We start from the raw sequence: 26,816 nt of genomic DNA on the forward strand, positions 1-26,816 counted from the left end.
AACGACTGGCCAATGGTCGGCGGGGTGGATGACGGCGCCGAGGTCACATAGAGCGACAAGCTCGGGTGGCAACGTCGGCGATGGCAGCGCGTTGAGCCAGGCGAGGATGTCGCGTAGCATCAGTAGGATGCCACGGAGAACGACGCGAGGCAGGCCGGGCGAGGTGGTCGCGCGCCGGCAGACGCGCTTCAACATGATCCCGCGAAAATTGATTCGCCTCTGAGATTCGATTTCGAAAAGCAGTGGATTTGAAAGGTATGACGTGGCACTTGGACATACAAGGATCCCAACCACCGGCACGATCGATCTGTACTGGTGCACAGATAGATACATGTGTCCGCATTCTCTGCGTTATCTTCGTGGTACTGCGCATACACTGAGATGTGGCATCTCTGCGACGTACAACGCGCTCTTGAAAAACGACGAGGATGAAGACAAGCGATTTAGATTTCGCCTATTTATGTGGCACTTGGCTCGCAGCATGAGTTGACGACGCCCATACGTCATGTGCACACGGCGTGCAGTCTGTGATGACAACAAGCAGATGAAAGCGATAACGTCGCCATTCGCGAGGTCGACGAGACGAAAACGAACTGATGCGGCTTTATTGTCGTCCAAGCTGCGTGTCGCCAAGGGATGTAGGCGCTCATTGCCCGATATGGCGTTGAAGGCTACTGTGATCGATTCAAGCGAAGCCATGCGACTCCTGTCGCTGCTCCCGTCACGAAAGTGTCATCTTGCGTGCTCTGCGGAAAACGTAAAATGATACATCTCTACACGCTCGCAATGTGGCGCCGTTCAGTCCAGGGCACCAAGTCTGGGGTGCAAAAGCGCAGCTGAAAAAACGCGACGAAGTTGAGGAACAGCCTGGGCTGTCCGAAAGATGAAAACGACATACAATTTTTAAGATAAAGTAGACCGTTCGTTCGCATCTCGGTCAGAGCGACAGGCCACAACGTCGACAAAGCGCATTCCATCTTTTCACATTTTTGATTCTGCGGGTTGGAGAGCCATGCAAGACAACACTCCCGTCCCAACGCTCGAGTCCATCACGCAGCCTTTGACACCGTCTCCTTTGAGCAGCTACGACACCACTTGAAGACTTCCCGCCAACCATTTGTGGTGATATCTGGTGTCTCGATCGAGCTCTTCAACGCCTACTTTGAAGACGACGAAGACGCTCCGGTCACGCTGCGCTTTGTCGACCTCGTCAACGGCAGCATCATCATTACGGACTTTCCGTCGGAGGCGCACGAGAATTTCATCGGCAATTTCGAGTACGCGTTTCTCCAGGCGTCAGGAAACGGCACGGAGGTGCGTAAGAGTCGCTCGTTCACGGCGTCACGCGGCCAAGGCATCAAGAAGAAGCAGGCCGACGCGACGTTTGGCCCACGGCGCCGCACGCTCAACCGAGGCCCACCGCCGACGCTCGATGAAGAACCACCGCGCGTGCTGCGTCGATGCAGCGAGTGGGTGACGCTGGCGGTTGAGGTCGGCCACTATCAGGCGTGGAATGGGCTTCTCGTCGCAGGCAATTGGTGGTCCAACTACGTCGGCGTCAAGTACGTGCTTTTGATGCAAGCCGACAAGAAGGCGACAAAACTGGAATACCAATTGCACGAGATCTCGCAGGTGGGTGATCTCCCGCCGGCGTCCCGACGCGGGACCGTGAAGCTGGGCGACGTCGCCGGTACAAAGGGTCCGACTCTCCGTTTCGATACGCGCGCTGCTTGAAATTCCTCCAGGCGAGGCGTCGCCGGCGAACATGCACGACTTCTGCAACGTGAACCTTCTTCGTGTGCTGGAAGGCGCCCATGATATCTTGTCCAAGTAGCAGCCCGCAGAATAGTTGGTATATTTCTAAAAACGCTGCAACACAAAACCAAAATGTCACAAAACAAGAGGCAATTAGACTCGCCCTCCACGGTGTGTCAAAATATCAATCCTACAATGTCTCTGTCGACAAAGAGGCGGTTGGTTATTCCAACTCTCCTACGCCTGAACTTCTGATGACGTAAAAGACGTGGGCTCGCTCTCGCCAAGGCACGGCCTGCACAATAGTCTGCCCACCGCAGCGCAGCGGAGGTTGGGTGTTGACGCAGATTCGAGACGTTCACTTTTCAAAGCACTCTATGGGTGGGTATGACGTGGCACTTCGGCATGAGGTAAAGGCGTAAGGGCGCACATATGCTTGTAAATTCTTGTCCAATCAAGACCACTTTTCACAACGACACAACGGTATATGAATGGACTACCGCAACAGTGTACTAGAGCTTTGGGAGAGATGACGCTCGGGGGGAGAGATGCCGAGGACTGCCGCCGCCTTTCGAGGACTCCTTGCGTCGCTCCAGGAGGGACTGCACAAGGTCGACGCCGTAAATATTCTCGAGTGGATCTATCGCACCACGACAATATTCATGAGCGGTTGGATAGATATGCACTTGTAGTACCTCGTATCGTTGGCTTGGTAATCTTTTTCAATTTCGATTTGCTCATCGTGGGCAGCCCCGGAACTTGAGGGTGGTGAACGAGCAGGCCCGCATCCTTGGTGTTGTTGCTCACGTCGACGAGCAGTGTCGTGGTTGCCTCGGGCAGCGACCCTTCGATGACGCCCCGGTCCGACACGACGACGCTGTAGCCAAGATCTTGGATGCCAGCCGCGAGCGAGCGCAGGCCCTGGGGCGAAATGTAGTTGTCTTGGAGAAGCACCTTGGCTATGCCTGGGGCTTTTAGAAGCGCCACGAGCGACGGCACCCCAGCGTCCGTCACGCGGTTGGCGCGCAAGTCGATTTTGCCAATGGCAGAGCCTTTCTCGGTGGCCGTGCGACTGACGTAGGCAGCGATGTACGGCAGCTCGGCATCCGAAACCCAGCAGTCGCTCAAGTTGATTTCACTGCTGGCCGGTGCCACGTACGCAAGGTACAAGAGCTTGCTTTTCCCTGCATAAGTTTGAAGCTATGGGACCAACGAGGTGACGCAAAACTGATATATACCTTTTTGTTCGAGCAAGCACTCGCTACGAAGTTGGTCGAGCTGCGCCTCGAGGTGCTGCATCTTCTCAATGAGCGCCGCATGGTCACGATGGCAACTTTGCAGCACTGTCGAGGACTCGTGCTGCATACGGTTGAGTTGTTCTTGCAGGACCTTTCATGTTGAATGGATTACAAGTGCAAGTGAACGTGACGTGCGCGAACCTTGTAGTCCATTTCGGTGCTCACGCGCAACTTCGTCTCGCGGTTCGTCTCGGCCACGAGGCGGTGGATACGATCAAGCAGCTGATGCTTCTCGGCATTCGCGCTCTCAAGCTCGTGAGCATGCGCCTTCGTGGCCACCACGGCATCTTGGGCGTCTTTATGCAGTTTTTCAATGTAGCTTTGAAGTTCGCGCACTTGTGCTTCCAGTGCACTTTGGTGCTGTGCGAGCTCGGTCGTGTCGGTTGTATACTGTTTTTGAAGTGCCTCGTATGCCGCCTGGACGCGGTCCAGCACGCCTTTCGTGTCCTCTTTCCACCGCTGCGCGTCGTTGTACAAGCGTTCGACGTGGAGCATGCGCGCGCTTGTGGCATCGAGCGTCTCGCGTGTGGTCTCGACAGCGTGACGAAGTTCGTGCACTTCCGACTCGCGTTCCTACACCGCCATGCGTCCATCAAAGTGACAAAACATACTTTTGCGACGACTTGAAGCTTGAGCGTGAGCTCATATTGCTTGTTGCGTCGAAGAACGAGCTCCTCTTGAATCGACTCGACCTCGAGACGCGTCGCGTGCCGGAGCTCCGTCAATTCGAGTCGGAACTTTTCACGCTCTCTCTGAACCTTCTCCAGCGTACTCGCGAGCGACGACGACTGCCGCTCCACCGACTTGCTCTTGAGCTGGAGCTCGATCTCGACCTAGCTTCAACATGCTACCATCCTCGAGCTCGATTTTGGCATGGCTCGTACGGCCACCGACGCGGTCTTGAGCGACGACGAAGCTTCCTTTGCATGCTGGAGGTCCAGAGTCAACGCCGCAACCTCGGCTTGCAGCGCTTCCGTCTATGCACGCGGCTTTAACGCCGCAAAATATGCATTTTGGCACGTACTTTAGCCTCTTGGGCTTGCAGACACTGCAGCAGCTGGGTGTTTTGCTTTGTGCTGAGCTCGATCGCAAACTCGCGGCCTTGTGCCTGCTTGGCATTCGCCTCGAGTGACGTCACGTGGCGCTCAAGCTTTTCAATCTTGCGTGTACTGCGGTAAAACTCCATCTCCTTTGCACTGAGCGTGCTCTGCAGCTGGTCGACCTCGGCTTCGACTGCATCAAGCTGAGCCCGTAAAGCGTCGTTGGCGGCCGTCACCAGCGCGAGCTCCTTTGCTTTGGCCGAGATAGCGTCGTCGCGCAGCGAAATGAGTTGATTCTCCGAGTAATCTCGCGCCGACAAGCATGCATCGGCCAATATCGGTTTCTGGGCCTCGCGATCGGCCTGCGCTTTTTCATACCGACGCAATAGGACGTGGAGACGGTCGATCTCGGTCTGCAGACTCGTGCGCTGCGTCTCGGCCTCGGCGACAGCCGCGAGATGCCCTGCACACGCCTACAACGCCATGCGATCAAACAAAAATTAAGAGCCAAGTGGTTTGCATTCTACCGTGTCTTTGGCCTCGAACGCGGTCCGCAGACTGTCAAAGTCGGCTTCGGACGTGGCCATTTGCGCCTTGAGTTCGTCCACAATCGACTGCTGCAAAAGGAGCTGCGCGCGAAACGCGCTCGAGGCTTTGACCTACAGCGGGCATTGCAGGACAGTAGTCTCGATGCTGACGAGGACCTGGTCGGACGTGGACGCCGCGGTATCTCGCAGCTCTCGCTCAAGACCTTGGATCGTCAAGTCGCGCTGGTCCAGCTGCGACGTGAGCCGAGCCACCTCTTGTGTGAGCGCGCCGACTTCAATCTGAAAGGCTTTCGCGGTCTCGTTCAAGAGCACGATGACGCGATCCTTCTCTTCAAGGCGGGCGTCCCCACTCGCCTCACAAGCCGAGGTAGTTGGGACCTCGCTCGGCAGAAGAGACGCCATCGATGGCGAGCGCGGAGCTACGGCCGATGCTATCGCTGACGAATCCAGTGTGTTCGACGACCGGGCAAAGGATTTGAGCGACGCCTTGGCCTCCTCCGAGAGCGGCGGGGGCTTCCCCGACATATGGCTTAATCGACCAAAATGAAGCGCGTGAAACGAAGCGTTTCGTAGTTAGTCGAAAGTCACAGATTAACTAGAGATGGCGTCCATCGCTTTCTGTCGACAAACTGTGACCGTTGGTCGCATGCAGTGGTGGGGCACTGGGTGTGAGCCTAGCCCACGTCAACACCACTAGGCCGGGACAAGGCGATGTGTGTTTGCACGTTTAGTCCTACGGGAGAAGCCCGTTGATGTGAGACTGTACAATCTTTGGCAGCAGCCAGTAGACGTAGCTTAGCTGTCACCTCCCTATTTGCCTCGTAGTACACACGCCGGTGTTTGGGAGTACGGCCTCCCTTTGTCTGGCGTTGTCTTCGTGGCGGAAGCGGTCACACAAACACCGTGGTGTCAATTTTCTCAGCGTTGAATACAGTGTCGTACACGTCAACGTTCAAGTTTGCTCTCATGATTGCGATGCTTCAGACGATCAACCCTTGGTGAGTATAGCGCTGGTATATCAAAGAGGACCTCCAAGCTGCACCTTCAACTTAAAACTACGACGTGCTTGAGATCGTATCTAGTAGCTACTCGCTGATCATGCCATCATTTGTTTCTTGGAGCAGGTCGAGCAAGCTCACGTTGCAAACGTCGTTCATTCCAGAGGGCAACGGCAGTCCAGGAGGAATCGCCAAAACGACGCGCGTGTCGAAGCGGAGGATGTGATCACCTGCAGCTGCGTCGTCCTCGACCGTCAGCGTTCCTTGCTGCGACGGCACCGGGAGGTCGCCGATCTGCGAAATCTTGTGCAATCGGTACTCCAACGTCGTCGCGTTCTCGTTGACTTTCATCAAAAGCACGTACTTGACGCCAACGTAGTGGGACCACCAGTTGCCCGCGGCTTCAAGCCCATTCCACGTCTGATAGTGGCCAACCTCGACAGCCAGCGTCACCCAGCTCTTGAGCTTACGCAGCACGCGCGGTGGTCCTTCATCGAGCGTCGGCGGTGGGCCTCGGTTGAGCGTGCGGCGCCGTGGCCCAAACGTCGCGTCGGCCTGCTTCTTCTTGATGCCTTGGCCGCGTGACGCCGTGAACGAGCCAATCGATTCAAGCTCCTTGCCTGAAGCCTGAAGCCTGGAGAAGCGCGTACTCGAAACGGCGGGTGAACTTCTCGTGCTCACACGATGCAACATCCGTAATGATAACGTCACCGTCGACGAGGTCCACAAAGCGCAAGCGAAAGGGAGCTTCCTCGTCGTCCTCAAAGTAGGCGTTGAAGAGGTCGACCGAGACACCAGAGAGGACGACGAACGGCTCGTGGCACGTCGTGAAGTGGTGTAGTAGCTGCTCAAAGGAGACGGCCTCAAAGGCCGCCGTGATAGACTCGAGCGTTGCAACTGAAGTGGCGAGTGCGGGGTTGTGCATCGTAAAATGATACCTCCACACACTCGCAATGTGGCGCCGTTGAGTCTTTGAGTGTACAAAGAGCAACTGGGCAAAGCTGGGCAACGTCGCTTCCCAGGACGAACACACGGACCTGTCCAGAATGAGAAAACGGGAAGCGATTCCAAAGAAAAAATAGTCCGTTAGGATCAGAGCGACAGGTCACCAAGTCGTCAAAGCCCGTCATTCCACGTCAGCTTTTTCCGGGTTGGCCAACCATGCAAGACGACGCTCCCGTCCCAACGCTCGAGTCTATCACGGCGGCCTTTGAGGCCGTCTCCTTTGAGCAGCTACTACACCACTTTACGACATGCCACGAGCCGTTCGTCGTCCTCTCTGGTGTCTCGGTCGACCTCTTCAACGCCTACTTTGAGGACGACGAGGAAGCGCCCTTTCGCTTGCGCTTTGTGGACCTCGTCGACGGTGACGTTATCATTACGGACGTTGCATCGTGTGCGCACGAGACGGTCATCGGAAATTTCGAGTACGCGTTCCTCCAGGCTACAGGCGACGGCGATGAAGTAAACTCGAGTGGCTCGTTCACGGCGTCGCGAGGCCAAGGCATCAAGATGATGCAGGCTGATGCGACCTACGGTCCATTTTACAATACGCTCAACCGAGGCCCACCGCCGACGCTCGATGAAGGACCACCGCGCGTGCTGCGTCGATGCAGCGAGTGGGTAACGTTGGCGGTTGTGGTCGGCCACTATCAGACGTGGACTGGGCTTGAAGCCGCGGGCAACTGGTGGTCCCACTACGTTGGCGTCAAGTACGTGCTTTTGATGAAAGTCAACGAGAACGCGTCGACGCTCGCGTACAAGCTATTTGAGATCTCGCAGGTGGGCGATCTGCCCCTTCCGTCGCAGCAAGGGTCTCTGACGGTCGATGACGACATGAAGCAGTACATTCTTCGTATCGACACGCGCCATTTGCTCGCTATTCCACACGGAGACGAGATTCCCTCAGGCATGCACGACGTGTGCGCTGTGGACCTTGGTCGGGTGCTCCGACAAGCACATCGCAGCTGCCACAACTAGGTCGCGGTGCATCAACTCCAAAACTCGCATTTCACTTCTTTTGTTGCTACCCAATGCACTAGTAGCAGCAGAATCGTATTGAAGGATGCACCGCGCATGGTTTCGGTCGGACGCACGGGGTAGCTGGGCCAAGGATGGGCACAAGCGAAACCCTTCCTTGTGTTTCATCGGCTTAAATGCACCACACATCCAAGCCGTAGCGACAGCATCATTGAGTGTACCCTTACCCGATTCCTCGACAATGACACCAAACTGCGTTGTCGACGAGCATGCGTGAAGGAGCAAGACGATGTGTGAAACCGCGGGCATCTCCACTGCGTTGGCGTTCAGTACGAGCTTTGGGTGCAAGTCAACGAGAACGCGACGAAACTAGAGTCCCGATTGTACGAGATTTCGCAGGTGGGCGCTCTCTCGGTGCCGTCGCAGCAGGGGACGCTGACGGTCGAGGACGACGCCGCTGTCTCCGTCCACACCCTCCGCATTGCCACGCGGACTGTCTTGGCGATTCCTCCTGGACGGGCGCCACCACCTCGTAGGAACAACGTTTGCGAGGTGAACTTGCTCGAGGTGCTTCAAATAGCGCGTTGTGTCAGCAAGTAGTGGGAGCCTCGAGCGTCGTTGATCGACAGTGCTACGAGTCTTCGTGTACATATTGCACACGGTTAAGGGTGCAAACGCTCCTTGTTTGAAGCCAGATGTTTAATGTACGGCACATGGACATGGCAGGTCCATCTCAAGGCAAGAAGGCTGCGTTGCTGGCTTACGCACGCTTGTCGGCTTCGGCAATAACGCGCTTGACGATGGCATCGAACGCTGTCGCCGCACTCGACTTGGGGTAGGCTTCGAGGAAGCTCACGCCTTGCTCGCACGCTTGCGTGAGGTTGGCGTCTAACGGCAAACGACCAAGGAACGGCACGTTGAATGCACTCGCCATGGCTTCGCCGCCTCCCGACGCTGGCGGAAACACTTGGAGTTGGACCGCGTACGGGAGGAGCTCGGGCGCCTTCTCGCGCAACACCTAAAGAAGCGCGCGAGTGATAACCTAACCGCAACCTGTCTCGCTACCTGAAGAAAGTGCGCCGTGTCGTCCGACGACGTCGCGGGGTTGACAAACTTGACTTGGTCGAGCGTCTGCTGGATGCCCGCCATGTTCTCAACGACACTACGAGAAGGCTGAGCACGATCCGGCGACCAACGACATCCGTACCCGAGGATGGGGAGGTTGGTCTTGCGGCAAAAGTTGAGTTCTTTGCGCACGTCGGCCATCGCCACCTCTTGCGGCGTCGTGACGACCACCGCACCGTCAATCTTGGTCTCCTTCATGTACTAGTGCCAAGCCAAGTGTCGATGATGGCGCCACAGGTAGAGTGTACGTACCTGGACAATGCTAATGTGTTCGTCCGACGTCCCCGGCGGCGTGTCGATGATGAGGTAGTCGAGCTCGCCCCACGTCACGTCGGTCAAAAACTGCTTGATGAGGCCGCTCTTCTTCGGGCCGCGCCAAATGATCGCGTCGTCTTGGTTGGGCAGCATAAAGCCAATCGACATGACACCGAGGTTGTCGTCAACGTACACGGGCGACCAGCCGTCGTTGCTCTGATGCACCTCTTGGCCGCTCAGGCCCAGCATGCGGGGGACGCTCGGGCCTGTAATGTCCACGTCGAGGAGCCCGACCTGGTGCCCCATGCCGGCGAGGCCAAACGCGAGCTGGCAACTCACGGTCGACTTGCCGACGCCGCCCTTCCCGCTCAGCACCAAGATGATGTGCTTGATGTCCTTGAGGTGGTTCTTGACCTGGGCCATCGTCGGGTCCGGGAGCTTGGTCGCGCCGCTCGCGCAGAGGTTCTGGTTCGGGCAGCCCGCGCAGCCGCTGGCCTTGCCGGCTTGATCGCTCTGCGTGCCCACGCAGCCTACGCCGCCATGTCCATACCGTCATGCCCATCCATCTTACCAGCGTTCGCATCTGTCGGGCGGTCCATCTTGATCTTCTTGTCGTTTGGGAATTATCTACCTGCCACTTGTTCATGAACCCGCTTTCTTTGTCTCCTTGGCGACTGACACGTTAATTGCGCAAACCAACGCGTTTTAGTAAAACATCGCGTCAAAGGCGTTTAACGTACTGCGTTTAAACGAGTCGCTTCGGAATCCCAGTTGCCGGATCGGTGCCGAAATCGTGGGGTTTCCGAGCCAGCCCACGACGGCTTCGCCTGCACTCTGCGAGCCACCAAGTATACTCTAAGCTTAATAGGTGCTCTAGTATTTTTCTATCATATGCATCGGACCCTAGTCCTTATCGTCCTCCAGGTCTCGTAGGTATAAGCCCGGCCTTGCTATCGTCGCACAATGCATCATGGCGTCTGTAGTATAGTGGTCAGTACCTCAGTACAACGCTTCATGGAGCGCTACATCGACGTCGTTGGTATAGCACCTCATATAAACGCTAGTCGCCAGCTACTATTCGCATATCAGCAGAATATTGCTGACAAAAGACCCTTTTTCGCGCTGTTTTTCGCGGAACGTTCCGGAATTGAATTAAATTATTAAAATATCCAAATATCTTTTTTGAAATTTCAAACCTTGCAAATCAGCGACGCGGCAAAGTATAAAGCGTGAGAGGTTCTTCCAAGCCGTATACCGGACGATGGGCTGGACCGACCGCTTGGGGCCGCGCTGGACGCATGACGACGTCCGCGCCTTCTTCCACCTCTTCCGCGCGAACATGGAGCTCATGAAGACCAAGCCCGATGAGGCCATCGCGGCCATCGCGAACGAGCTACCGGCGCGGACGTCCGACATGGTCCGAGCGCTCGTCGCGATGCACAAAGGGTAGGCATCGGCACGCATCGCTCGCAATGCCACGTCGCGTAGGTTCCTCTCGCTGCCCATGGCCACCGACGAAGGCCTCTACGCGATCCTGACCGACCATTACAACGCGCAGGTCGAGTGGGAGCGCGAGACCGCGATGAAGGCGACGGCGCAAGCCACAAAGCGCACGCAGCCGCGAAAACCGCTCAAGCGCCGCAGCCTCCGCTCAAGCGAACGCAAGCTCTTTGTCGCTGCGATCGACGAGGCGTTCTTCGAGCACAGCGAGTTCCAAGACTGTCTTGGCCAAATGAACATGGCGCATGTCCAGCGGGCCAAGCGCACCGAATGGTCGGCGATCCGCCTCTCGATGGGGCATCCGCGCCGCTTCAGCGCCACGTTCCTCAACGAAGAACGGCAAAAGCTCTACCGGTACCGCAACGTCGTCCGCTATGCGCAGCGCACCAAGGTAGACACTCCCGAGGATACGAGGAATCGACGCATGGGCGTAGGAGTTTCCGACCGACATTCGATTCCCGTACAAGATCTACCACCCGCTCGCCATTGGCACCGAAGTGCGAGGTGCGTCGCCGCTCTTTGTCGCATTGCCAACGAGTTCGCGTCGCATCTAGTGCTGCACCCCAACAAGCTCACGCACCGGCTCTGCGTCGGGCGCGTCTGCTCCGTCTCGACCATGGACCACTCGTACGAGGTCATTGTGACGTACGCCGACCACAAGGAGATCCTCAACTGCCCCGACACGTCCGTCATGGTACGACGACGACGGTCAGAAAGGCGCACATGAATGCGTGTCCTGTAGCTCGTCGAGAGTCCGCAGCCGTCGCTTTTGTACTGGCAGCAGCAACCGCTCAAGGTCGCCGTGCCGCGCGCCCCGGCCGTCCAAACCCTGCGTGTGTATCCCAAGCCCGAAGAAGGCGTCGATCGAGGAGCGATGCTCTCGGACGCGGGCGTGACCAAGCGCACGTTTGCTGCGATGCGGGCCGTCACAACGCTGCTGCAGCGCAAGGAAATGTTGCTGAGCGCCCTCGCACGCATGAACGACCGCGCGCTCGTGCTCCTCGCCGACCCGTCGACCACCTACCCCGCGCTCGTTCATTTTCAGTCGCAGTACGCGTGGGTCATTGTCAACCTCGACACGACCAACGACGTGCTCGCGGCGGCGCTGCATCGGCTCCAGTCGGTTCAGCACACACCGGTGCGGGCACGACTGTATCAACTTGATACTATTCTTGGGTAGGAATCGCTTTTGATGGAGCCGCACGGTCTCGAGTCGAGCTTGAACCCGCAGCAAATTGGGTGGGCCCACCAGTTCCTCACGGCCGCCCACGACAAGTCGCGGTCGCTTGTCGCCACGTCCATCCAGCGGCTCTCGAAGGACGACCGTGCCATCTCGTCCAAGACCAACGACGTGCTCATGGGCTGCATGGACCTCGTCCTAACACTCCAATGCGCGGCCAACAGCGTACGTCATTTGCCATGCTGCGTGAGAAAGAATCTAAGGAGCCTATGCTAGAAGGACGACCGCCAGCTTGCGCCCGTTGTGCTGCACAAGCTGCTCGACCGCAACTTGGAGCAAATTTTGCCGCGGTCGCAGGCCAATATGAGCTTGTACCACGAGATTTGCCAGTCAGTCGAAGTGCTCAAGAGCGTGCTCATGCACCCGCCATCGTCCTAATTGCTCTGCCAATGCTACCTCGTTCTTGATCCTTCTCGACGCTCCTTGCACTGTGCAAGGTGTACGATGAACTGGCACGACCTCGAGCTGCGTTGTCATTCGGGGTGCTGGTAAAATGTATTGTGTGAAAAAACAACGTGGCCTAGAGCCACACGGGCTCGGGATCATTGTGGTGCGGCGTCATGTTGACGTCGACTTGGCGCGACTCGGACTTGGTTTTGAAGAGCATTGGCGAGCTGCCCATCATCGGGATGGGCTTGAGCGCTTGGTTGCTCGCAAAGAGCGCCATGACCTGGTACGCGTTCTGCGCGTCGCGCGGGTGGTGGCTCGCGACCACGTCGTCGTCGTCATCGACGTCCGTGTCGGCAAACATGATGATCTGGCGGCACTTTTGCTCAAACCGGCGCTGGTATGTCTCTGGCTCGATCGCCGAAATGCCCGCGGGGTCGCTGCGCTTGAGCTACAGCAGCAGTGACCTCCACATCTCTCGATATACGTAAGTCGACATACCCAGGTCTTCATGAAGCGCTCGAGCTTCTTGTCAAAGTTCCACGTCTGCAAAATGTCAATGATACCGAGGCAGTAGTACCCCGGGCCCGTGATCGTGTCGCACACGTGCAGCGACGAGCTATTGTCTAATCCCACACAAAAGTTCAATGTTTCAGTGTATCAGGACGACGCACGTACCGTTGCCATTGGACGCGGCGGCCACATCGACCTTGTACTCGACGTCGACGACGCCGATCAAGAGCGAGTAGTCCATGATGCCAAGCGAGCACAGAAACAGCGAGTCGGCTTGGAGCTGGCGAAAGAGTGCTCGACCTAGATGTTTGTTCATCAGCATGGGTCGCTGAATAGAGTGAAGAGGTATTGTACCTGGCGCGCGACCAATGCGAAGGCGCGTGCGCAGATCGTCGTCCTTGAGCACAACGTTGGGCTCATGCGGCCCGGCCATGTTGGGGCACGACTACCGAGCGATGCGGTTGGTTTGAGAGGCGATCGTATGGAAGGTTTCCGTACCTGCTTTTTGGCGACGATCGACGTGTAGTAAAACTGCATCGAGCAGTACCGGCACTTGACCTTGGTGCCTTCGCGCGGGTTTTGGTAGCTGCGGTTGACCCAGCTGCCTTTGATGTCGAAGCGGTGGTGGATCTCTTGGCCCGACGACGCAAAGAGGTTCTCCATCACGACAAAGTAAAAGTCGTTGCCATACAGCGTGATCCGAAAGCAGCCATAGAAGCGCGTGAGCACGCTCTTCTCCTCCGACTTGAGGTACTCGACGTACTCGGGTGCGATCTTGATGAGGAACCGCGCCTCGGCTTTGACCATACTCTTGACAATGAAGCGCATGTCTTTGCTAAAGAAGAGGAACGCGCCGCTCGCGCCTTCGCTGATGCTCGGCTTGGTCGCTTCCTCGAACGACTTGACAAAGTCTTCGGTCGTGACGTCAAAGTGCCCTCGAAGTGCCGCAAAGGTGCTCTAATATCAAACATTGAGCCATGCCATTGGCACAGACGACAGTTTTACCGGGCGGTACGAGGTAAACTTGACATGCGACAGGGTCTGGCGGCGCGCCTTGCGCTCGTCCGGCGACTGAATGTGGTTCTTCGTCGTTGAGGCTTGGAGCGCGTTGGCCACGATCGTGAGCCGGAGGTCCGTCGACGGATCATCGATGCTGCCCTGCGCGGTCGGGCGCCGCGACGGCAACTTGTGCTCGAGGTCGGCCTCTTCGATCGCACGGGTCATGCCCTTGACCGTGTACTCGAGCAAGTCTTGCTGGAGCGACGTGTTGAGCTGCGCGCTCACGTTGATGTCGATCGACGCCTGCGAGAACTGGAGCCACGTAGGCAAAATCTTTTCGGCGGGGTTGATCATAAACCACAGGAAATACCTACGCTCATGGTGCATGACCGAGAAGATAGCGTGATTACGACGTACGTGACGATGCCACGGCCCGCGACGACGTAGCAGTAGAGCTTGAAGAGCGACGACGGGCGGAGGTCCTTCACTGGCGCGTTTGCACTGAACGAGACGGCGTAGACCGTAAAGGTAACCGTCCAGTAGACCGTCCAGCTAATGATACTGAGCGCGCCGTCACGGAGCATGCCTAGTCACACTATCATGTACAGATAATGTCGTCATGACAATCTACTCGACCTTTGCGCGTTTCCATGGTCTTGGAGATGCCATGGCGCAGCCGCTTGAGCCCCATAAAGAGCACGTAAAACGCAAAGAGGTAAAAGACGACCATCCAGATGAAGAACGACGACCACGTCGAGAAGTTGAACTGGAAGAACGAGTTGGTGGCGGGATCATAGTCCTTTTCAAATCTAGTTCATCGATGGTATGACAGATTGCGCGGAAGAGGACGTACGTACCGCTTGGCTCTTGTCCAGCAAAATTTGCCCTCGGCGATGCCATAGAGGCGTTCGGGGAAGAACGACATGAAGCACTAGTATCGATGCATGAGCAAACGTCGCAAGATGCGAAGATACCGAAAGCACGATGGCGAACGAGTAGACGCCGATGATGTACCGACGGCGGTTGTGTTTGACGCTTCCAAATGGGTTGTTGAGCGAGAGCATGAGGTCGAGCGCGAGCATGAAGAACCAGGCGTCGGCCGCGATGAAGAGGAACTCGGTCACGCCCGAGAGGTACTGGCACGACTGCGGCGTCGAGACGTCGTAAAAGTCCCAGTAGATCCACAGCGGGTCGAGGAGGAAGCGCAGCGAGAGGAGCAAGTCCATGACCGCGCGGTAGTACAAGAGCGGGTTCGGATGGCGCTGGAACGAGTGCACGCCGTGGAACGTGATGATCACGACGCTGTTGGTGAGGAACGTCTGCGCTGCGCCCATGACGAGGCCCGGGTTGATCTCGTGCCTAGCGCTACATGAGCCATGGAAGCAAGGAGAGGATCGATGTACCCTTCGAACGTCACAACCGAGAAGGCGACGATAATGGTGGCCAGGGTCACGAGAAAGCCGTACATGGCGACGACGAGGCCCGACCGCGTGAGGCCGCGCAGGTTGAAGCCCTCGGCGAGGACCGATCGCAATGACGTGATGTTGCCGCGGCTGCTCTCTTCCTCCATGACCGTGAGCTCAAAGGACTGGCACACCTCGGCGTCATGCAGCACGTCGACCTCGACGGGGCGGCCGAAGAAGCTCATGCGCCGAGAGCTCGACGAGTGGCTGGCCTTGGAGTCACGGCTCTGGGACCGCTTCGTCGACGTCGTCGAGTCCGAGGGCCCGCGGAGGCTGCTTGGCGGCCCGTCGGGTTCCATGGCAAGTCGAACAATAAAAAGTGGCCGCCAGCTGCTCCATACAAAAATCAAGACAAAAGATACAAACCCACAACACTCGGATCCAAAATTCAGCAAATTGATTCGAATCCCAAGCGAAGGACTGAGGACTCCATGGAGGCTCCGATCGAGTACTAGTCGTAGCGTACGATCTCATGCCAGAGAGCCATGCCAGAGCCATTCATATGGTCGAACATGACCGACAAGCTTTACAACCCGCTGCAACGACTATCATTCAACTCCTCCGCCTTGCTCTACAGTACTTGCAGCAGCAGCCTATCAAAGCTTCGACGTCCACACACATTGCAGTGCGACCGCAAAAAACCGGCAAGTCCTCCAACAACGACGCTGCCTGGAAGCAAGAGGAGCTCATCGTGGCAACGGCAAAGTGGATCCGTGCCATGAAATTGGCGCGAAAAGTCCTCGAGCTTTTAACTCTTGCCGTCTTGGCAAGCCCAGCCTCCTACTTTAATGTAAACGTTCATCCAGTACTAGAGCCAGGACAATTACGGGCTCGCGACTACAACACGACACTGGCAACCATCAACGACCGAGGACGTGGGCTCTCTTTAACCAGTTCTAGTACAAGGAAAGATCATCGATCATTAGTGTATTTTGGCGGTACTAGTTAAGGTACCCGTCGACAAGGTCATTGCATCTATGGCAGTACGCGATGCATGCTTTTTGGTTACGACAAGAACACAGCCACCATGCCTCACCGCGCCATCGCTCCAAGGTGTCTCGAGGCGGCGCTCTCCGGATACAAGTGTCTTATCCGACATGATGTTCTTGTAACAAGGTTTGACAGCTGATTGGTGGAAAGTCGATGGTAAATTGGCTGGTGCAAACTACCTTGGCGGAAATCGCAGCGGGAGATGGAAATCACTTTGAATTTTATCGTCCAAATCAAGTAAAAAGATGGCTGACGCTGCTCCCCAACAACGTGGTGGTTTTGGCCGTGGTCGCGGTGGTCCCCGTGGCCGCGGTGGTCCCCGTGGCCGTGGCCGCGGTCGCCGTGACGAAGGCAAGGAGGGCTGGACCCCCGTGACGAAGCTCGGCCGCCTCGTCAAGGAGGGCAAGATCGAATCGCTCGAGCAGATCTTCCTCTACTCGCTCACGGTCAAGGAGTCGGAGATTGTCGACTACTTCCTCAAGGACCGCCTGAAGGACGAAGTCATGAAGATCATGCCCGTCCAGAAGCAGACGACGGCCGGCCAGCGCACGCGCTTCAAGGCCTTCGTCGCCGTCGGTGACCACGCCGGCCACATCGGCCTCGGCGTCAAGTGCGCCAAGGAAGTCGCCACCGCCATCCGTGGTGCCATTGTCCAGGCCAAGATGTCGCTCGTCCCGGTCCGCCGTGGCTACTGGGGCAACATGTCGGGTCTCCCGCACACGGTCTGCAACAAGGTCACGGGCAAGTGCGGTTCGGTCCGCGTCCGCCTCATTCCGGCCCCCCGTGGTACGGGCTTGTGCGCGGCCCCGGCCCCGAAGAAGCTCCTCGGCATGGCTGGTATCGAAGATTGCTACACGTCGGCGCGCGGCCACACCCGTACGCTCGGTAACTTCGTCAAGGCCACGTACTACGCTCTCCGCAACACGTACTCGTACTTGACGCCCGACCTCTGGGTCGAGAACAAGTTCGGCAAGACCCCCTACCAGGAGCACGCCGACTTCCTCTCGAAGGTCATTGCCAAGAAGTAAATCTTGACAAGATTCAAGGATTGACGGGGGAGAGCGCACGGACGAGCGCTACGGTGCGTAGGTGTCGACCCCCGCCATCGACGACTTGTAGAGAAGAGAAGCAGAATGGGAAAGCTAGTTTGGCTGCAGTTGCGTAGGTGGCGACCCACTCTGTAACTCTAATTTATCGAGCTGTTGATGCACAACCTGGCGTTCAATGTCCAGTCTAAACCAGCGACTTCAGCAGTGCCCTTGCACCGCTGTTTAGCGATGTTTCCCGCTAATAACGGCAGATCGTCCGAGCAACGCTGAGAGAAATGCAGTACAGTAGCCTTTTTGGCCGTGCGACTGATGGTGGTCCTTCCTCATGAGCAACGTCGCGACAACGACCCACTGGATCAGTCGCTGCAAGGTTGGGCGGTTGTCATTTCCACCAAGCCAGAAACGGGGCACCAAGCGGCTTCACAATGTCTAGTCGGCCTTAAACTGTCAATCAGTGTGATCGAAACCTCGCACGGAGCGAGCTATCACAGAATCCCGCGAAAGCTTGGTCCCAATTTCCGCAGGACACAGCAAGACAACGCGCTGCGACGTCTTGATCATCAAGATCAACAACCTCGTGTACGTTAGCGCCGTCGCTAGCGTCTAGTGAATCGTCGACATCTTTCATCGGAGAGACCACCCAGCGCTCGGGGTTGCCGTGCATGAGGTCGTCCTTGGCTTCCGCAGCGAAATACGCAAGCCGAGTGTCCTCACATGGGGCCATTACCGAATGACGGTGCACACGCCGAGTAACCAGCCGATTCGGGCAGGGCCCAGTGTGAGGCTGTTGGAGGCAGACGCGTATTGTAGCGGAGACGGCCATGGGATGATGCAAGTTGCACCGTCGACCTTGCGTCCGTCGTCCCTCGAGCCCTCGAAGCCGCGACAGCCCTGTAGGTGCATGCGGGCGACGGTGCCGTGTCCATCGACGTACCACGCTGTAGTCTCCCATGCACCACTTTAGCATCGATCATCGCCCGAGTACACTCTGCGCTTGTTGTTGCCAAATGTGCTGTACATTGCGCTTCGTGATCGGGACTAGAATCTGGAGAGCTAGTACATCCCAGAGATTACAATGGAGACCAAGGCAGTCGACCTCGAGATAATATTAGGACACAAACACAGTAATCTATCTACAAATTAGGCGCCAAAAAAGTCCTGAAGCTTGCCGGTTGCGACGAGGACGATCCAGAGAATGCCCACGAGCACCGAAAGCATCGACGAAAACACCGCAATCCCATATGCAATTCGGGCCGACCGCCGACTACAGGCGTACTTGAATGAGAAAGAAAGCTGGAAGCACTGAAATCGTACCCGAGCTGCGCAGTGGCTTCGCCGTAAAAGGCGGCAAAGAGGCCCATGATGAGGATCGATGTGACGCAAAATGACCCGAGGTACGCGATCGACTTGGTCCAGTTGTGGAGGCCGACCGCGGGCAGGACGCCGAGGATGCCGCCGGGACCTGCGATGCCATGGACGATGCCGACGCAGAGCGCGGTCGCCTGCAAAGAATTTAGTCGCCACGTTGGGAGACAAGGACATTTTATTTACCTTTTGCGTCGCGGGGTTGTCCATGTTGATGGTGGGCAGGCACGACCGGCGGCCGCAGACTGGCGCCGGACTGTGCACGAGCGCGCTCTTCTCTTCAAGCTGCGCCTCGAGCGCACCTTCGATCTCGTCCAAGTCGAGCTCTTCCATCTCGTCGTCAATGTCGGGCACGGTCGGGGACCCGGTGCTGGACGCGATCGTGGCTTCGTCTTCGGACGTCGTCCCGATCGGCGCCAAGTGGACCTCCTTGAGATCGACCTCCGAGTCGCTCGACGAGTCGGCGTCAGGGCACTTTTCGTACGACCGCTTCTTGGCCGAATTCGTGTTGCTCGTGTCGAGCTCGGCGAGCGTCGCGTGGTACTTTTTGTGGCCGCTGAAGAGCCCGTAGCCGCCCAGCGCGACCATGAAGACGCCAACAATGACGTCCGTCACGATCGTGAGCTTATCCAAGTTGAGCTTGCCATCGAGGAGGATGAAGAAGACAGCCATGAGGATGAGCCCGATCGAGTGGCCCATGCCCCAGCGCATGCCGAGGGCGAAGGACCGCCAGGACGAGCCTGCGCTCAGCGTCGCGAGCGCGCTGAGGTGGTCGGGCCCCGTCATGACGTGGATGACGCCGAAGAGGACGCCGGTGCCAATGAGGCCGGCCACGGATGCGTCTTCGAGCCCATGGGGTGTCATGCTCGGGAAGTATTTATATCTGTCACTAGGCCTCGGGGAAAAGCCTAATTAGGACTCATACAAATGCCAACTACATGAATGAGATTCGGTCGAAATAACCGATTTCAAGCTGCCGCGCGAACTGGCAATCTGAGTTTGCCGTTCGCATTGGACCAATCAGAGCGTCGCATTTGGAAAGATCCGAATCGAACACCACCTGCTTCGTCGACGCCGCAGTTCCTAGGGCGCTGCAAGAATGCAATGCCATCTCGAATGACGACGAGAAGAAAGAGAAATGAAAATGGTTTTCAGCGCCAAGGGCCATGGTACTACTGGTACTACGGGTCTCTCAAACCGGCCATGCAGTCGCTGCGGTAGAGAACTTGGGCCATGTGGCTGTGGCGCTAATGTTACGTGTACATCCTCACGGCTCACTCGTTCTCGTGGGGTGTACAATTGCAAATGCGATCGTCGGTTTCCAACTTCCCGCAGTCTACTGGGGCTCAACACTTGTCATCGCATCGAGCAACCACGGCAAGGATGCAGTCAAGATGCGCACGAAATCTTTAGCTTTTAAACCAATCCGATGGCGCATCGCTGCGCCAATCAGCGTGCCGAGATCTTTTGAAAAGCCACGCATTTTGGCCAATGGCAACCGGCCTCCTTCCACACCGTACAAACCAAATCGGTGGCGAGTAGTATTCACGGGTCCTTGCGACGCCTCCTTCGACCATGGTACGCGTCATGCATGCATCGACGGCGAAGAAGCTCATGCGCTCTCTAGGTGATGAACAAGAGCAGTAAGATGCTTAACTACATCAACTACCGCATGAAGGTCACGCTCGCGGACGGCCGCGTGCTCATCGGGACCTTCATGGCCTTTGACAAACACATGAACCTCGTCCTTGGCGACTGCGAGGAGTTCCGGACCCTCAAGAACAAGGTCAAGAACGCGACGTCCGCGTCCCTCAAGGAAGAGCGCGTCCAGAAGCGTATGCTTGGCCTCGTCCTCCTGCGCGGTGAAAACGTCGTGTCGCTCACGGTCGAGTCGCCGCCGCCTGCCCACGAAGCCGAAGGTCTCGGCATCATGGGCCCGGGCGTGGCGCGCGCCGCGGGCCGTGGCCTTCCTGCCGCACCTCTTGGCGTGCCCATGGGTCTCGCTGCGCCCATGCGTGGCATCGGTGGTCCCGGCGGTATGCTGCAACCCGGCCAAGGTATGTTGCACATGTACATCTTGCGCGTCGCGTCGATAGCGACCCGCTGCGCTCTTTATCATGGACGATGCGCTCATGCAATGTTCTTCGTCTAGTTGCTGCCCAGGCCCAGCCGCAAGCGTACGGCCGTGGTGCCCCCATGGGCATGCCGGGTGGCCTCCCCCGTGGGCCGCCGCCGGGCGTCCGCCCTCCCATGATGCCCCCGGGCATGCTTCCCCCTGGCATGGTGCCGCCGCCGGGCATGGTGCCCCCGCCTGGCATGATGCCGCCGGGTATGCGCCCCCCGGGCCCGCCCCCGATGATGCGCCCGCCGCCGGGCCAGTAAGTAAGATTCATAAGACTGTTTGCGCTCCTTTTGACTATGTATGTATCCATCTCGTTTCGTGCATACGCTGTCCCTCATGAGGAGGTCGCATCGCCACACTGCGGCGCCGGTGATGTCTTCGCCGCCAGAGTGAGCGGCGAGAGGACGTTAGAAGTAGCGCACCGGTACCGCGTGGACAGGCAAGGGCTCTGGACACCCTCGTCGGCGGCGGCGTCTAGTTGGTTGGGTAGCACAGAAGGTCCATCCTTGAAACGCCACGGAACAAAATTTACGTGGTCATTGCAGGTACGACGAACCCCGACGCTGCAATCGTACCATGTTGGACGACCGCGAAGGGCTCCTCGTCAAGCCCGACGCCGACGACAGTGATGCGTACGCCAATGGCGTCCCGGTCCTCTTGCATTGGCGCCACATTGGGCTCGTCGCCAACTACGCAGTCGTCGGGCTGCTCATGGGCACGTTTCCGCGGTGCATTTACCCGTACTTCCGCATGTACCTCAACATGGACGGGTACCAAGTAAGCGCGGCCAAGACGCTCATCGGCATTGCGTGGAGCTTCAAGATCGTCGTCGGTGTCCTTAGCGACTCGGCGCCGATCTGCGGCTACCGGCGCCGCCCGTACATCTACCTTGGCTGGCTCCTCTGCTTTGGCTTCCTCCTGACGATGGCGCTACTGCCGCCCGAGACGCCGTACTACGCCGACGGTCAGATACGCACAGTTGCCAACGCGTCGCTTCGCCGGATCCAAAACCACGACGCACCCTTTGACGGCGTCACGTACCTCCTCCTCCTCATGGGCGCCACCGTCGGGTACGTCATGGTGGACGTCGCGTGCGACGCCGTCATGGTCGAGCTCGCGCGCACCGAGCGCATCGACGTCCGCGGCCACACGCAAACGCTGTCGTATGTCACCAAGTACCTTTGCCGCTTCCGGTATCCTTCGCATCACATGATTCTCTAGGTGGCTCTTTGCCAGCGTCGCGAGCGGCGTCGTCGGCCTCACGCTCAACGGAGCCGCGTACGGTGGCGACTTTGACTGGAGCATCTCGTTCAACGCGCTCATGGGCGCATATTCGCTGGTCGTTCTCGCCGTGCTCCCGATCGCGGGCTGCGTCCCCGATACGATCCCTTTGGGCATGCCGTCGCTAGCGACCAAGTGCCACCAGCTCTATCTGCTTTGTCACCAGCGCGCGCTGTGGCAAATCATGATCTTCCAGTTCCTCAACACGTTCTTCTTTAGCTTTGAAGCGACGCCGGGCGCTGTCGTGCAGTCCGAGTGGGCCAAAGTCAAGCCGATCAACGAAGCGCTCTTCTGCATCCTCTCGTGTTGGCTTCTCGCGGCCGGTATGCTCATCACGAAGCTCTACTTTCTACAGCACGACTGGCGACTGCTCATCTTGATCACGTCACTCTTTGTGGTCCTCATTGATGGCGGCGTGAGCTACCTCACCATCTACGGCTTCATTCGGAGCGAGTGGTTCTTCCTTGGCGGCCCGGCCCTCGCCCACCTCCCCGACGGCGTCCGGTCCATCGTCACGAGCTTTGTCATTGTCGAGGTCGCCGATGCAGGCCACGAAGGCGCCACGTATGGTCTCCTCACTACCGTCGGCAACCTCGCCGAACCCTTTGCCGTCGCGCTGTCCAAGGTCGTCGACGCCCCCTTCAACGTCTTCCAAGACCAAGTCGTCACGGACACGCCAGCTGTCCGCGACCGCGTGGCGTGGACGTTTGGGATCATGTATGCCATGAAGCTGCTGAGTCTTGGCACGCTGGTGCTCTTGCCGAGCCAGAAGGCGGCCGCGCAGCACCTCCGCGCGCACGGCGGCGCGCACCGTGGCATGGCCAACGTGACGCTGTCAATGGCGGCGCTTTGCCTGCTCTTTGGCATCGTCACCAACCTCCTCTCGGTGTTTCCGTCGACGGCGTGCCTTGTCGTCGCCGGCGGTGAAGGCTGCAAGTAAAGCGTAGCGTGCTACATTTCAACAATGGATGTTTCGTCTGTGTCATTTAGTTGGAGAGGATGACGACCTTGCCGTCACCGCCGATGACACCCTTCTTGATGATGATGTTGCCATAGAGCCGCACCTCGCCCGTCGCGACGATCGCGTACGTCGCTTTCGCGCGCTCGTAAAAGGCAAAGCGGTCGACGCGCTCGACTTGGGCCGCGGCACGCGCGCCGTCGGCTTGGTACGACGCCGTCAAGAGCGACGCAAACTCGTGGACGATCGGTGCATCCTCATCCGGCGCCGTGACCTGCTTCATGACCGTCGCTTGGTACTGCGCAAACGAGTCGAGCGGAAGGAGCGAGAGGACGGCGGCGAGCACGTCGGTCGCCGACGAGCCCTGCATGTGGATGACGTCGCGGCCTTGAGACGACGCGGGAAAGTTGGCGTCGGCAATGAGAAGCTCGTCACCGTGGCCCATCGAGGCCAGCGTGTGCAGCAGCGTCGGCGGCAAGATGGACGGGATCCCTTTGAGTGGCATGCTCCTGTTTGATGCAGATGTGTGGCCGCCCTGGGAACCGTAACCGGAGATCGACCGGATACGAGAGTGCACTTTCGCCGAAAGTGCAATGTGCATCCAGGGCTAGGGTACATGCCATAGCCAAAGCACAGCGTCGATGCACAACAGGACAACATAGAAAAGCTAAATAGATAGTCGATTGTGGTCGGTGTTAGCGATAGAACAGATAAAACCAGCAGTGCGAATAAAGTTATGCACCGAGCCAGTGGTTTTGGCCAAAACGCCAGCCAATTGTGGCGCCGGTCGAGATACCGAGGAAGAGACCGAGACACATGATGGCACCGGCCGACTCGCGGTCGTCTTGAGGTACGAGGCGCGGGCCAAGGCCGAACGTGATTGTACTCAAGACACCAGTCGAGAGCCCGAGCATAAAGTTGATGAAGAGCTGCCAAAAGACGTTGAGCGCGTACGCGTCGCCCATGCAAAAGAGGGGGTTGGCGCCGTTGCCCGGGAGGCCCATGAGCAGCGCGACAAAGAGAACCCACCGAACGAGCGTCCACGTAAAGCACGACTCGAGCGAAAAGTACGGGTACAGCTTGGGCGAGAGGACGCGGCCAAAAAAGTCCCCATAGTTGTAGCAGAGGAGGACGCCGTTGACGTACCAGGAGGCCCACGACGCGCCATGGAGCGCCGCGAGCTGGTTCCCAGACGAGATGCCAATGCCAGGAAAGGCCGTGAGCGAGCACACATAAATGATAAACTGACTTGCGAGCGGGACCATGATGACGCGCGTGATGCGGCCGAGACGGCCCCACATCTCAAAGAGCGTCTCGCGGCTGGCGTGGCGCTTGGCGGTCTCAAGGTCGTTGCGTTCCATGAGGTAGTGGACGCTCGGAATCCGCAGCAGCTTGTGGAACGTAAACACCGCGAGGAAGCACACGACGATGAAGACGCTGAAGAAAATGTAGAACGAGATCTTCTGGATGTTGGCCGTGTCTTGCGGTGCGGGCTTGATGCCGCCGACGCAGAGCTGGATGAGCGTGTTGAACGTAATGTTGATGATGCCGGACGCGCCGTTGCCCAATTGAATCGCGTTCGTAAACGCGGCCTCGGGAAAGAGGGCCGAGAGTGCGTAAAAGGCCGCCTCGGTGAGCGAGTTGGTAAAGCCGACGACGCCGAAAGCGATAAGGACGATCGTCCCTCCGGTCTGCGGGTCGGCGTCAAAGACGTCTTGGAGAATGACTGCGAGCGCGCAGAGCATGAAGAGCGAGTAGCCAATGAGGACACGGTTCCAGAGACCGAGCTTCTTGTCGAGACCAAAGATGACTTGGAAAAAGGTGCCTGCAAACATGGGCCATGTCGTGACGGGCGTCGTCAAGTACTCAAACTGGAACGTCGAGTTGATAAAGCGGGCCGAGTAATATGTCTGCGCCGACAAGCACGAGTAGTACGCCCAGAGGCACGAGCCGTTGAGGAAGAGAAGCGCCCACCAGATAAACCGGCGGTTCTCCTGGATGTTGTCAAGGACGTGGTACGGGATGTCTTCGTCCAGATCGTCGTAAATGATGAGCTTGGCGCTCTTCTGCTCCATGATCGGCGTGCCCATGGTGTTGCTAGTTCTGCTAGTCCGGTAGCGAAACCACGAATGCTACCTTGGCGTCGCAGCAATCAACCCACCAGCGTGTCCCAGACAGAACAACTGGAAAACAGAATCCGTTGAAGGGGCGCGGGAAGCGTCGCTTGTTTACATTGCGCTGGAGGAGGCGCTGTGACCGGCTGGGATATGCCACAGGATCTGATGCGATTCGTTTCCGACCAGGCGGCTCCATGGCAGAGTCGGTGCATCGTGGTCCTGGTATCGACAACGACGACGGCCGACAGAACACGATGACCGATGCCAGACACGTGATGCTCCATATGCTTTATCGATATCCTGCTTCTCGCATACGCAACCTTACAAACGTTGTGCGAGATGTGCCCGACGCCACGGAACACTCATCCGACACTCGAGGAGCGGTGCGTGCGTGCGTGTATGCAAAGAATCTACGTAGAGAGAGTGCGGCGAGATGAGCTCCTGCATGCACGAAGGCCCTCGCTGTGTACGAGCCATCCATTGCCACATTTGGTGCACCGTAATCGAAACTGTCAAAAAGTGCAAAGTAACGGCCGAGTAGCCAGCCACTGGGTATACTGAAACCAAGTCGATGCAACACGGAGCCAAAACCTCCTAGGACATCTCACAGGTGGGAGCAAGGTGTGGGTGGATGCTACGTAATAAAACCTGCCGCGCCGACAGATTGGTCGCACCCAGAAAGACTCGGTCTTCGAACCAGTTCGCGATTATGTTGCTGGGACGAAGCGCGCTGCGGTAGAAGCCTTGTGCTACCTCCGGGCGCTGGATTTGCGACTCGTGTCGCAGTCTCGACAGGCGAGCGGTCGGCATGATTTGCAGGTTCCCTGTTGCCGTGGACCGTCCCGCACGAGACACACCAATTCGGTGACATATCACATGCAGACTTTGTCAAAAAGAAAATCTCGGCAGGCACCATCACATGGATGGGCTATGCACTCATGTACAAGCTTCGTCAATGACAAATGACTTGACTTTAGTTGTAGCTCACGTTGTAATACGTAGTTGACAGATCCCTTGCAGTGTATTTTGGTGCCCGACGTTGGTTCAACGGCAGTAATACATAGCGGACAGTTTCCTTGCAGTGAACAGTAGACGGACTTTACCCCAAGCAGCGCACAGTGCAAGGACGTGGAGCGATCAACTGGAGGGAAGTACTGTGTGTTCGCACGGCACTCGTTCACCATCATCCACGGAGCTTGGTTGAGGTACTCTCTGAACATCTTGAAGAACAACGATGCAGTGGTTTGTGCTGAAGCCATCATGAGATTACAACTGGACCGGGAAGCTGAACCGCAGGCAAAATGTCCACGACATTCCGGTATCGTTCTGGCACCTCTCCTGTCCCCACGGGCACCTTTCAGATCTAAAACGAAAAATCGTATCGCCATTCCGTAGGAGAAGCGATCCAGAATCCTAGTACGAACGCTGTACAACTCCTCTGATGCTGGTACACTTTTGGGAGGGGCCACGAACCCAAGTTGCGTCGGGCAGAGCTGTCGGGCAGAGCTGTCGGGCAGTGGTGTTTCGCACCGGTGATCGTTCAGGTTCAAATACTGTTTTGTGGTTCAAAACAGTGTGTATACTCTGCTTTGCGTCTATTCTGTTTTAGAACAGTGGCTGACCCAGCAACGTGATGAGCTTCATATTCGATTCCTCTCCCGTAGTCTTTGCACCGGTTTGCCTGGCGATTGGTCAGCACGACATCAATGGCGACTGAATGCCCAGAACAAGGAAGCCGCCTGGTTGCCTCAGCGGCTGTCAACAAACCCCAGTACCCTCAGTATGCGTGTGCAGGCACATACCATGAAACCACAATTGCATCCCGAAATCTTT

At 57.5% G+C, this 26,816-nt stretch overlaps 13 protein-coding genes across 16 annotated transcripts; 6 read left to right on the forward strand and 7 right to left on the reverse strand.

The window, feature by feature from the left end:
- Positions 1–1,012: 1,012 nt before the first annotated feature.
- On the forward strand, positions 1,013–1,834 carry SDRG_07586 (hypothetical protein; the record flags this gene model as incomplete). Its single annotated transcript, XM_008613428.1, has 3 exons — positions 1,013–1,030; positions 1,084–1,690; positions 1,746–1,834. The coding sequence occupies 3 exons, from the start codon at positions 1,013–1,015 to the stop codon at positions 1,832–1,834; spliced, it is 714 nt and encodes a 237-aa protein (XP_008611650.1).
- Positions 1,835–2,220: 386 nt separating this feature from the next.
- SDRG_07587 lies at positions 2,221–5,199 on the reverse strand. 2 transcript variants are annotated; one of them, XM_008613429.1, is made up of 9 exons: positions 4,798–5,166; positions 4,621–4,752; positions 4,078–4,566; positions 3,938–4,030; positions 3,677–3,886; positions 3,195–3,626; positions 2,994–3,144; positions 2,451–2,939; positions 2,221–2,395 (listed from the first exon to the last, which is right to left on the reverse strand). In XM_008613429.1, the coding sequence occupies exons 1-9, from the start codon at positions 5,164–5,166 to the stop codon at positions 2,268–2,270; spliced, it is 2,493 nt and encodes an 830-aa protein (XP_008611651.1). In that variant the 3' UTR covers positions 2,221–2,267. The 2 variants fall into 2 exon arrangements, with proteins under 2 accessions (XP_008611651.1, XP_008611652.1); XM_008613430.1 differs by having other exon boundaries at positions 2,994–3,626; positions 4,798–5,199.
- A 441-nt stretch (positions 5,200–5,640) lies between these two features.
- Positions 5,641–6,698, reverse strand: SDRG_07588 (hypothetical protein). The gene is made up of 2 exons (XM_008613431.1): positions 6,323–6,698; positions 5,641–6,273 (listed from the first exon to the last, which is right to left on the reverse strand). The coding sequence occupies exons 1-2, from the start codon at positions 6,562–6,564 to the stop codon at positions 5,727–5,729; spliced, it is 789 nt and encodes a 262-aa protein (XP_008611653.1). The 5' UTR covers positions 6,565–6,698; the 3' UTR covers positions 5,641–5,726.
- A 10-nt stretch (positions 6,699–6,708) lies between these two features.
- SDRG_07589 (hypothetical protein) lies at positions 6,709–7,668 on the forward strand. The gene has a single exon (XM_008613432.1). The coding sequence runs from the start codon at positions 6,801–6,803 to the stop codon at positions 7,617–7,619; it is 819 nt and encodes a 272-aa protein (XP_008611654.1). The 5' UTR covers positions 6,709–6,800; the 3' UTR covers positions 7,620–7,668.
- A 523-nt stretch (positions 7,669–8,191) lies between these two features.
- Positions 8,192–9,640, reverse strand: SDRG_07590 (ATP-binding protein). Its single transcript, XM_008613433.1, has 5 exons — positions 9,571–9,640; positions 8,997–9,529; positions 8,827–8,945; positions 8,685–8,781; positions 8,192–8,637 (listed from the first exon to the last, which is right to left on the reverse strand). Exons 1-5 carry the CDS (start codon positions 9,596–9,598, stop codon positions 8,380–8,382), a joined length of 1,035 nt encoding a protein of 344 aa, XP_008611655.1. The 5' UTR covers positions 9,599–9,640; the 3' UTR covers positions 8,192–8,379.
- A 564-nt stretch (positions 9,641–10,204) lies between these two features.
- On the forward strand, positions 10,205–12,351 carry SDRG_07591 (hypothetical protein). 3 transcript variants are annotated; one of them, XM_008613435.1, is made up of 7 exons: positions 10,205–10,445; positions 10,488–10,890; positions 10,934–11,003; positions 11,054–11,193; positions 11,242–11,637; positions 11,680–11,904; positions 11,959–12,351. In XM_008613435.1, the coding sequence occupies exons 1-7, from the start codon at positions 10,261–10,263 to the stop codon at positions 12,115–12,117; spliced, it is 1,578 nt and encodes a 525-aa protein (XP_008611657.1). In that variant the 5' UTR covers positions 10,205–10,260; the 3' UTR covers positions 12,118–12,351. The 3 variants fall into 3 exon arrangements, with proteins under 3 accessions (XP_008611657.1, XP_008611656.1, XP_008611658.1); XM_008613434.1 differs by having other exon boundaries at positions 10,208–10,445; positions 11,956–12,351; XM_008613436.1 differs by having other exon boundaries at positions 10,208–10,890.
- On the reverse strand, positions 12,192–15,426 carry SDRG_07592 (hypothetical protein). The gene is made up of 11 exons (XM_008613437.1): positions 15,042–15,426; positions 14,613–14,997; positions 14,496–14,569; positions 14,275–14,447; positions 14,056–14,224; positions 13,645–14,008; positions 13,138–13,596; positions 12,994–13,084; positions 12,805–12,939; positions 12,628–12,752; positions 12,192–12,577 (listed from the first exon to the last, which is right to left on the reverse strand). The coding sequence occupies exons 1-11, from the start codon at positions 15,398–15,400 to the stop codon at positions 12,260–12,262; spliced, it is 2,652 nt and encodes an 883-aa protein (XP_008611659.1). The 5' UTR covers positions 15,401–15,426; the 3' UTR covers positions 12,192–12,259.
- Positions 15,427–16,317: 891 nt separating this feature from the next.
- Positions 16,318–17,308, forward strand: SDRG_07593 (40S ribosomal protein S2). The gene has a single exon (XM_008613438.1). It carries the CDS (start codon positions 16,337–16,339, stop codon positions 17,117–17,119), a length of 783 nt encoding a protein of 260 aa, XP_008611660.1. The 5' UTR covers positions 16,318–16,336; the 3' UTR covers positions 17,120–17,308.
- Positions 17,309–18,216: 908 nt separating this feature from the next.
- SDRG_07594 (hypothetical protein) lies at positions 18,217–19,422 on the reverse strand. Its single transcript, XM_008613439.1, has 3 exons — positions 18,692–19,422; positions 18,455–18,642; positions 18,217–18,404 (listed from the first exon to the last, which is right to left on the reverse strand). Exons 1-3 carry the CDS (start codon positions 19,367–19,369, stop codon positions 18,281–18,283), a joined length of 990 nt encoding a protein of 329 aa, XP_008611661.1. The 5' UTR covers positions 19,370–19,422; the 3' UTR covers positions 18,217–18,280.
- Positions 19,423–20,014: 592 nt separating this feature from the next.
- On the forward strand, positions 20,015–20,948 carry SDRG_07595 (small nuclear ribonucleoprotein B and B'). The gene is made up of 3 exons (XM_008613440.1): positions 20,015–20,083; positions 20,133–20,562; positions 20,658–20,948. Exons 1-3 carry the CDS (start codon positions 20,081–20,083, stop codon positions 20,885–20,887), a joined length of 663 nt encoding a protein of 220 aa, XP_008611662.1. The 5' UTR covers positions 20,015–20,080; the 3' UTR covers positions 20,888–20,948.
- Positions 20,949–21,139: 191 nt separating this feature from the next.
- Positions 21,140–22,893, forward strand: SDRG_07596 (hypothetical protein). Its single transcript, XM_008613441.1, has 2 exons — positions 21,140–21,802; positions 21,849–22,893. The coding sequence occupies exons 1-2, from the start codon at positions 21,204–21,206 to the stop codon at positions 22,846–22,848; spliced, it is 1,599 nt and encodes a 532-aa protein (XP_008611663.1). The 5' UTR covers positions 21,140–21,203; the 3' UTR covers positions 22,849–22,893.
- A 1-nt stretch (position 22,894) lies between these two features.
- Positions 22,895–23,371, reverse strand: SDRG_07597 (hypothetical protein; the record flags this gene model as incomplete). The annotated part of the gene is made up of 1 exon (XM_008613442.1): positions 22,895–23,371. The coding sequence occupies one exon, from the start codon at positions 23,369–23,371 to the stop codon at positions 22,895–22,897; it is 477 nt and encodes a 158-aa protein (XP_008611664.1).
- A 154-nt stretch (positions 23,372–23,525) lies between these two features.
- On the reverse strand, positions 23,526–24,989 carry SDRG_07598 (hypothetical protein). The gene has a single exon (XM_008613443.1). The coding sequence runs from the start codon at positions 24,954–24,956 to the stop codon at positions 23,601–23,603; it is 1,356 nt and encodes a 451-aa protein (XP_008611665.1). The 5' UTR covers positions 24,957–24,989; the 3' UTR covers positions 23,526–23,600.
- Positions 24,990–26,816: the final 1,827 nt, after the last annotated feature.

Source organism: Saprolegnia diclina, assembly GCF_000281045.1.
Source record: "Saprolegnia diclina VS20 unplaced genomic scaffold supercont1.22, whole genome shotgun sequence".
Taxonomy (NCBI): Eukaryota; Oomycota; class Saprolegniomycetes; order Saprolegniales; family Saprolegniaceae; genus Saprolegnia; species Saprolegnia diclina.

Excerpts from the sequence above, each read along its gene's own strand:
- SDRG_07587 (XM_008613429.1), bottom strand. The coding sequence starts at position 5,166 with ATGTCGGGGAAGCCCCCGCCGCTCTCGGAGGAGGCCAAGGCGTCGCTC. Across the intron at positions 4,753-4,797 it reads CGGCGTCCACGTCCGACCAG|GTCAAAGCCTCGAGCGCGTT; the intron begins GTCCTCGTCAGC and ends TGCCCGCTGTAG. Across the intron at positions 4,031-4,077 it reads TGCAAGCCCAAGAGGCTAAA|ACGGAAGCGCTGCAAGCCGA; the intron begins GTACGTGCCAAA and ends CCGCGTGCATAG.
- SDRG_07588 (XM_008613431.1), bottom strand. The coding sequence starts at position 6,564 with ATGCACAACCCCGCACTCGCCACTTCAGTTGCAACGCTCGAGTCTATC. Across the intron at positions 6,274-6,322 it reads ATCATTACGGATGTTGCATC|GCTTCAGGCTTCAGGCAAGG; the intron begins GTGTGAGCACGA and ends GCGCTTCTCCAG.
- SDRG_07589 (XM_008613432.1), top strand. The coding sequence starts at position 6,801 with ATGCAAGACGACGCTCCCGTCCCAACGCTCGAGTCTATCACGGCGGCC.
- SDRG_07590 (XM_008613433.1), bottom strand. The coding sequence starts at position 9,598 with ATGGACCGCCCGACAGATGCGAACGCTG. Across the intron at positions 9,530-9,570 it reads CCCGACAGATGCGAACGCTG|GCTGCGTGGGCACGCAGAGC; the intron begins GTAAGATGGATG and ends ATGGCGGCGTAG. Across the intron at positions 8,946-8,996 it reads AACACATTAGCATTGTCCAG|TACATGAAGGAGACCAAGAT; the intron begins GTACGTACACTC and ends GCTTGGCACTAG.
- SDRG_07591 (XM_008613434.1), top strand. The coding sequence starts at position 10,261 with ATGGGCTGGACCGACCGCTTGGGGCCGCGCTGGACGCATGACGACGTC. Across the intron at positions 11,004-11,053 it reads CATTGGCACCGAAGTGCGAG|TGCTGCACCCCAACAAGCTC; the intron begins GTGCGTCGCCGC and ends CGTCGCATCTAG. Across the intron at positions 11,905-11,955 it reads TCCAATGCGCGGCCAACAGC|AAGGACGACCGCCAGCTTGC; the intron begins GTACGTCATTTG and ends AGCCTATGCTAG.
- SDRG_07592 (XM_008613437.1), bottom strand. The coding sequence starts at position 15,400 with ATGGAACCCGACGGGCCGCCAAGCAGCCTCCGCGGGCCCTCGGACTCG. Across the intron at positions 14,570-14,612 it reads CGTTCGCCATCGTGCTTTCG|TGCTTCATGTCGTTCTTCCC; the intron begins GTATCTTCGCAT and ends CATCGATACTAG. Across the intron at positions 13,597-13,644 it reads AGTTTACCTCGTACCGCCCG|AGCACCTTTGCGGCACTTCG; the intron begins GTAAAACTGTCG and ends GTTTGATATTAG.
- SDRG_07593 (XM_008613438.1), top strand. The coding sequence starts at position 16,337 with ATGGCTGACGCTGCTCCCCAACAACGTGGTGGTTTTGGCCGTGGTCGC.
- SDRG_07594 (XM_008613439.1), bottom strand. The coding sequence starts at position 19,369 with ATGACACCCCATGGGCTCGAAGACGCATCCGTGGCCGGCCTCATTGGC. Across the intron at positions 18,643-18,691 it reads ACAACCCCGCGACGCAAAAG|GCGACCGCGCTCTGCGTCGG; the intron begins GTAAATAAAATG and ends AATTCTTTGCAG. Across the intron at positions 18,405-18,454 it reads GAAGCCACTGCGCAGCTCGG|TCGGCGGTCGGCCCGAATTG; the intron begins GTACGATTTCAG and ends GTACGCCTGTAG.
- SDRG_07595 (XM_008613440.1), top strand. Across the intron at positions 20,563-20,657 it reads TATGCTGCAACCCGGCCAAG|TTGCTGCCCAGGCCCAGCCG; the intron begins GTATGTTGCACA and ends TTCTTCGTCTAG.
- SDRG_07596 (XM_008613441.1), top strand. The coding sequence starts at position 21,204 with ATGTTGGACGACCGCGAAGGGCTCCTCGTCAAGCCCGACGCCGACGAC. Across the intron at positions 21,803-21,848 it reads ACGCTGTCGTATGTCACCAA|GTGGCTCTTTGCCAGCGTCG; the intron begins GTACCTTTGCCG and ends ATGATTCTCTAG.
- SDRG_07598 (XM_008613443.1), bottom strand. The coding sequence starts at position 24,956 with ATGGGCACGCCGATCATGGAGCAGAAGAGCGCCAAGCTCATCATTTAC.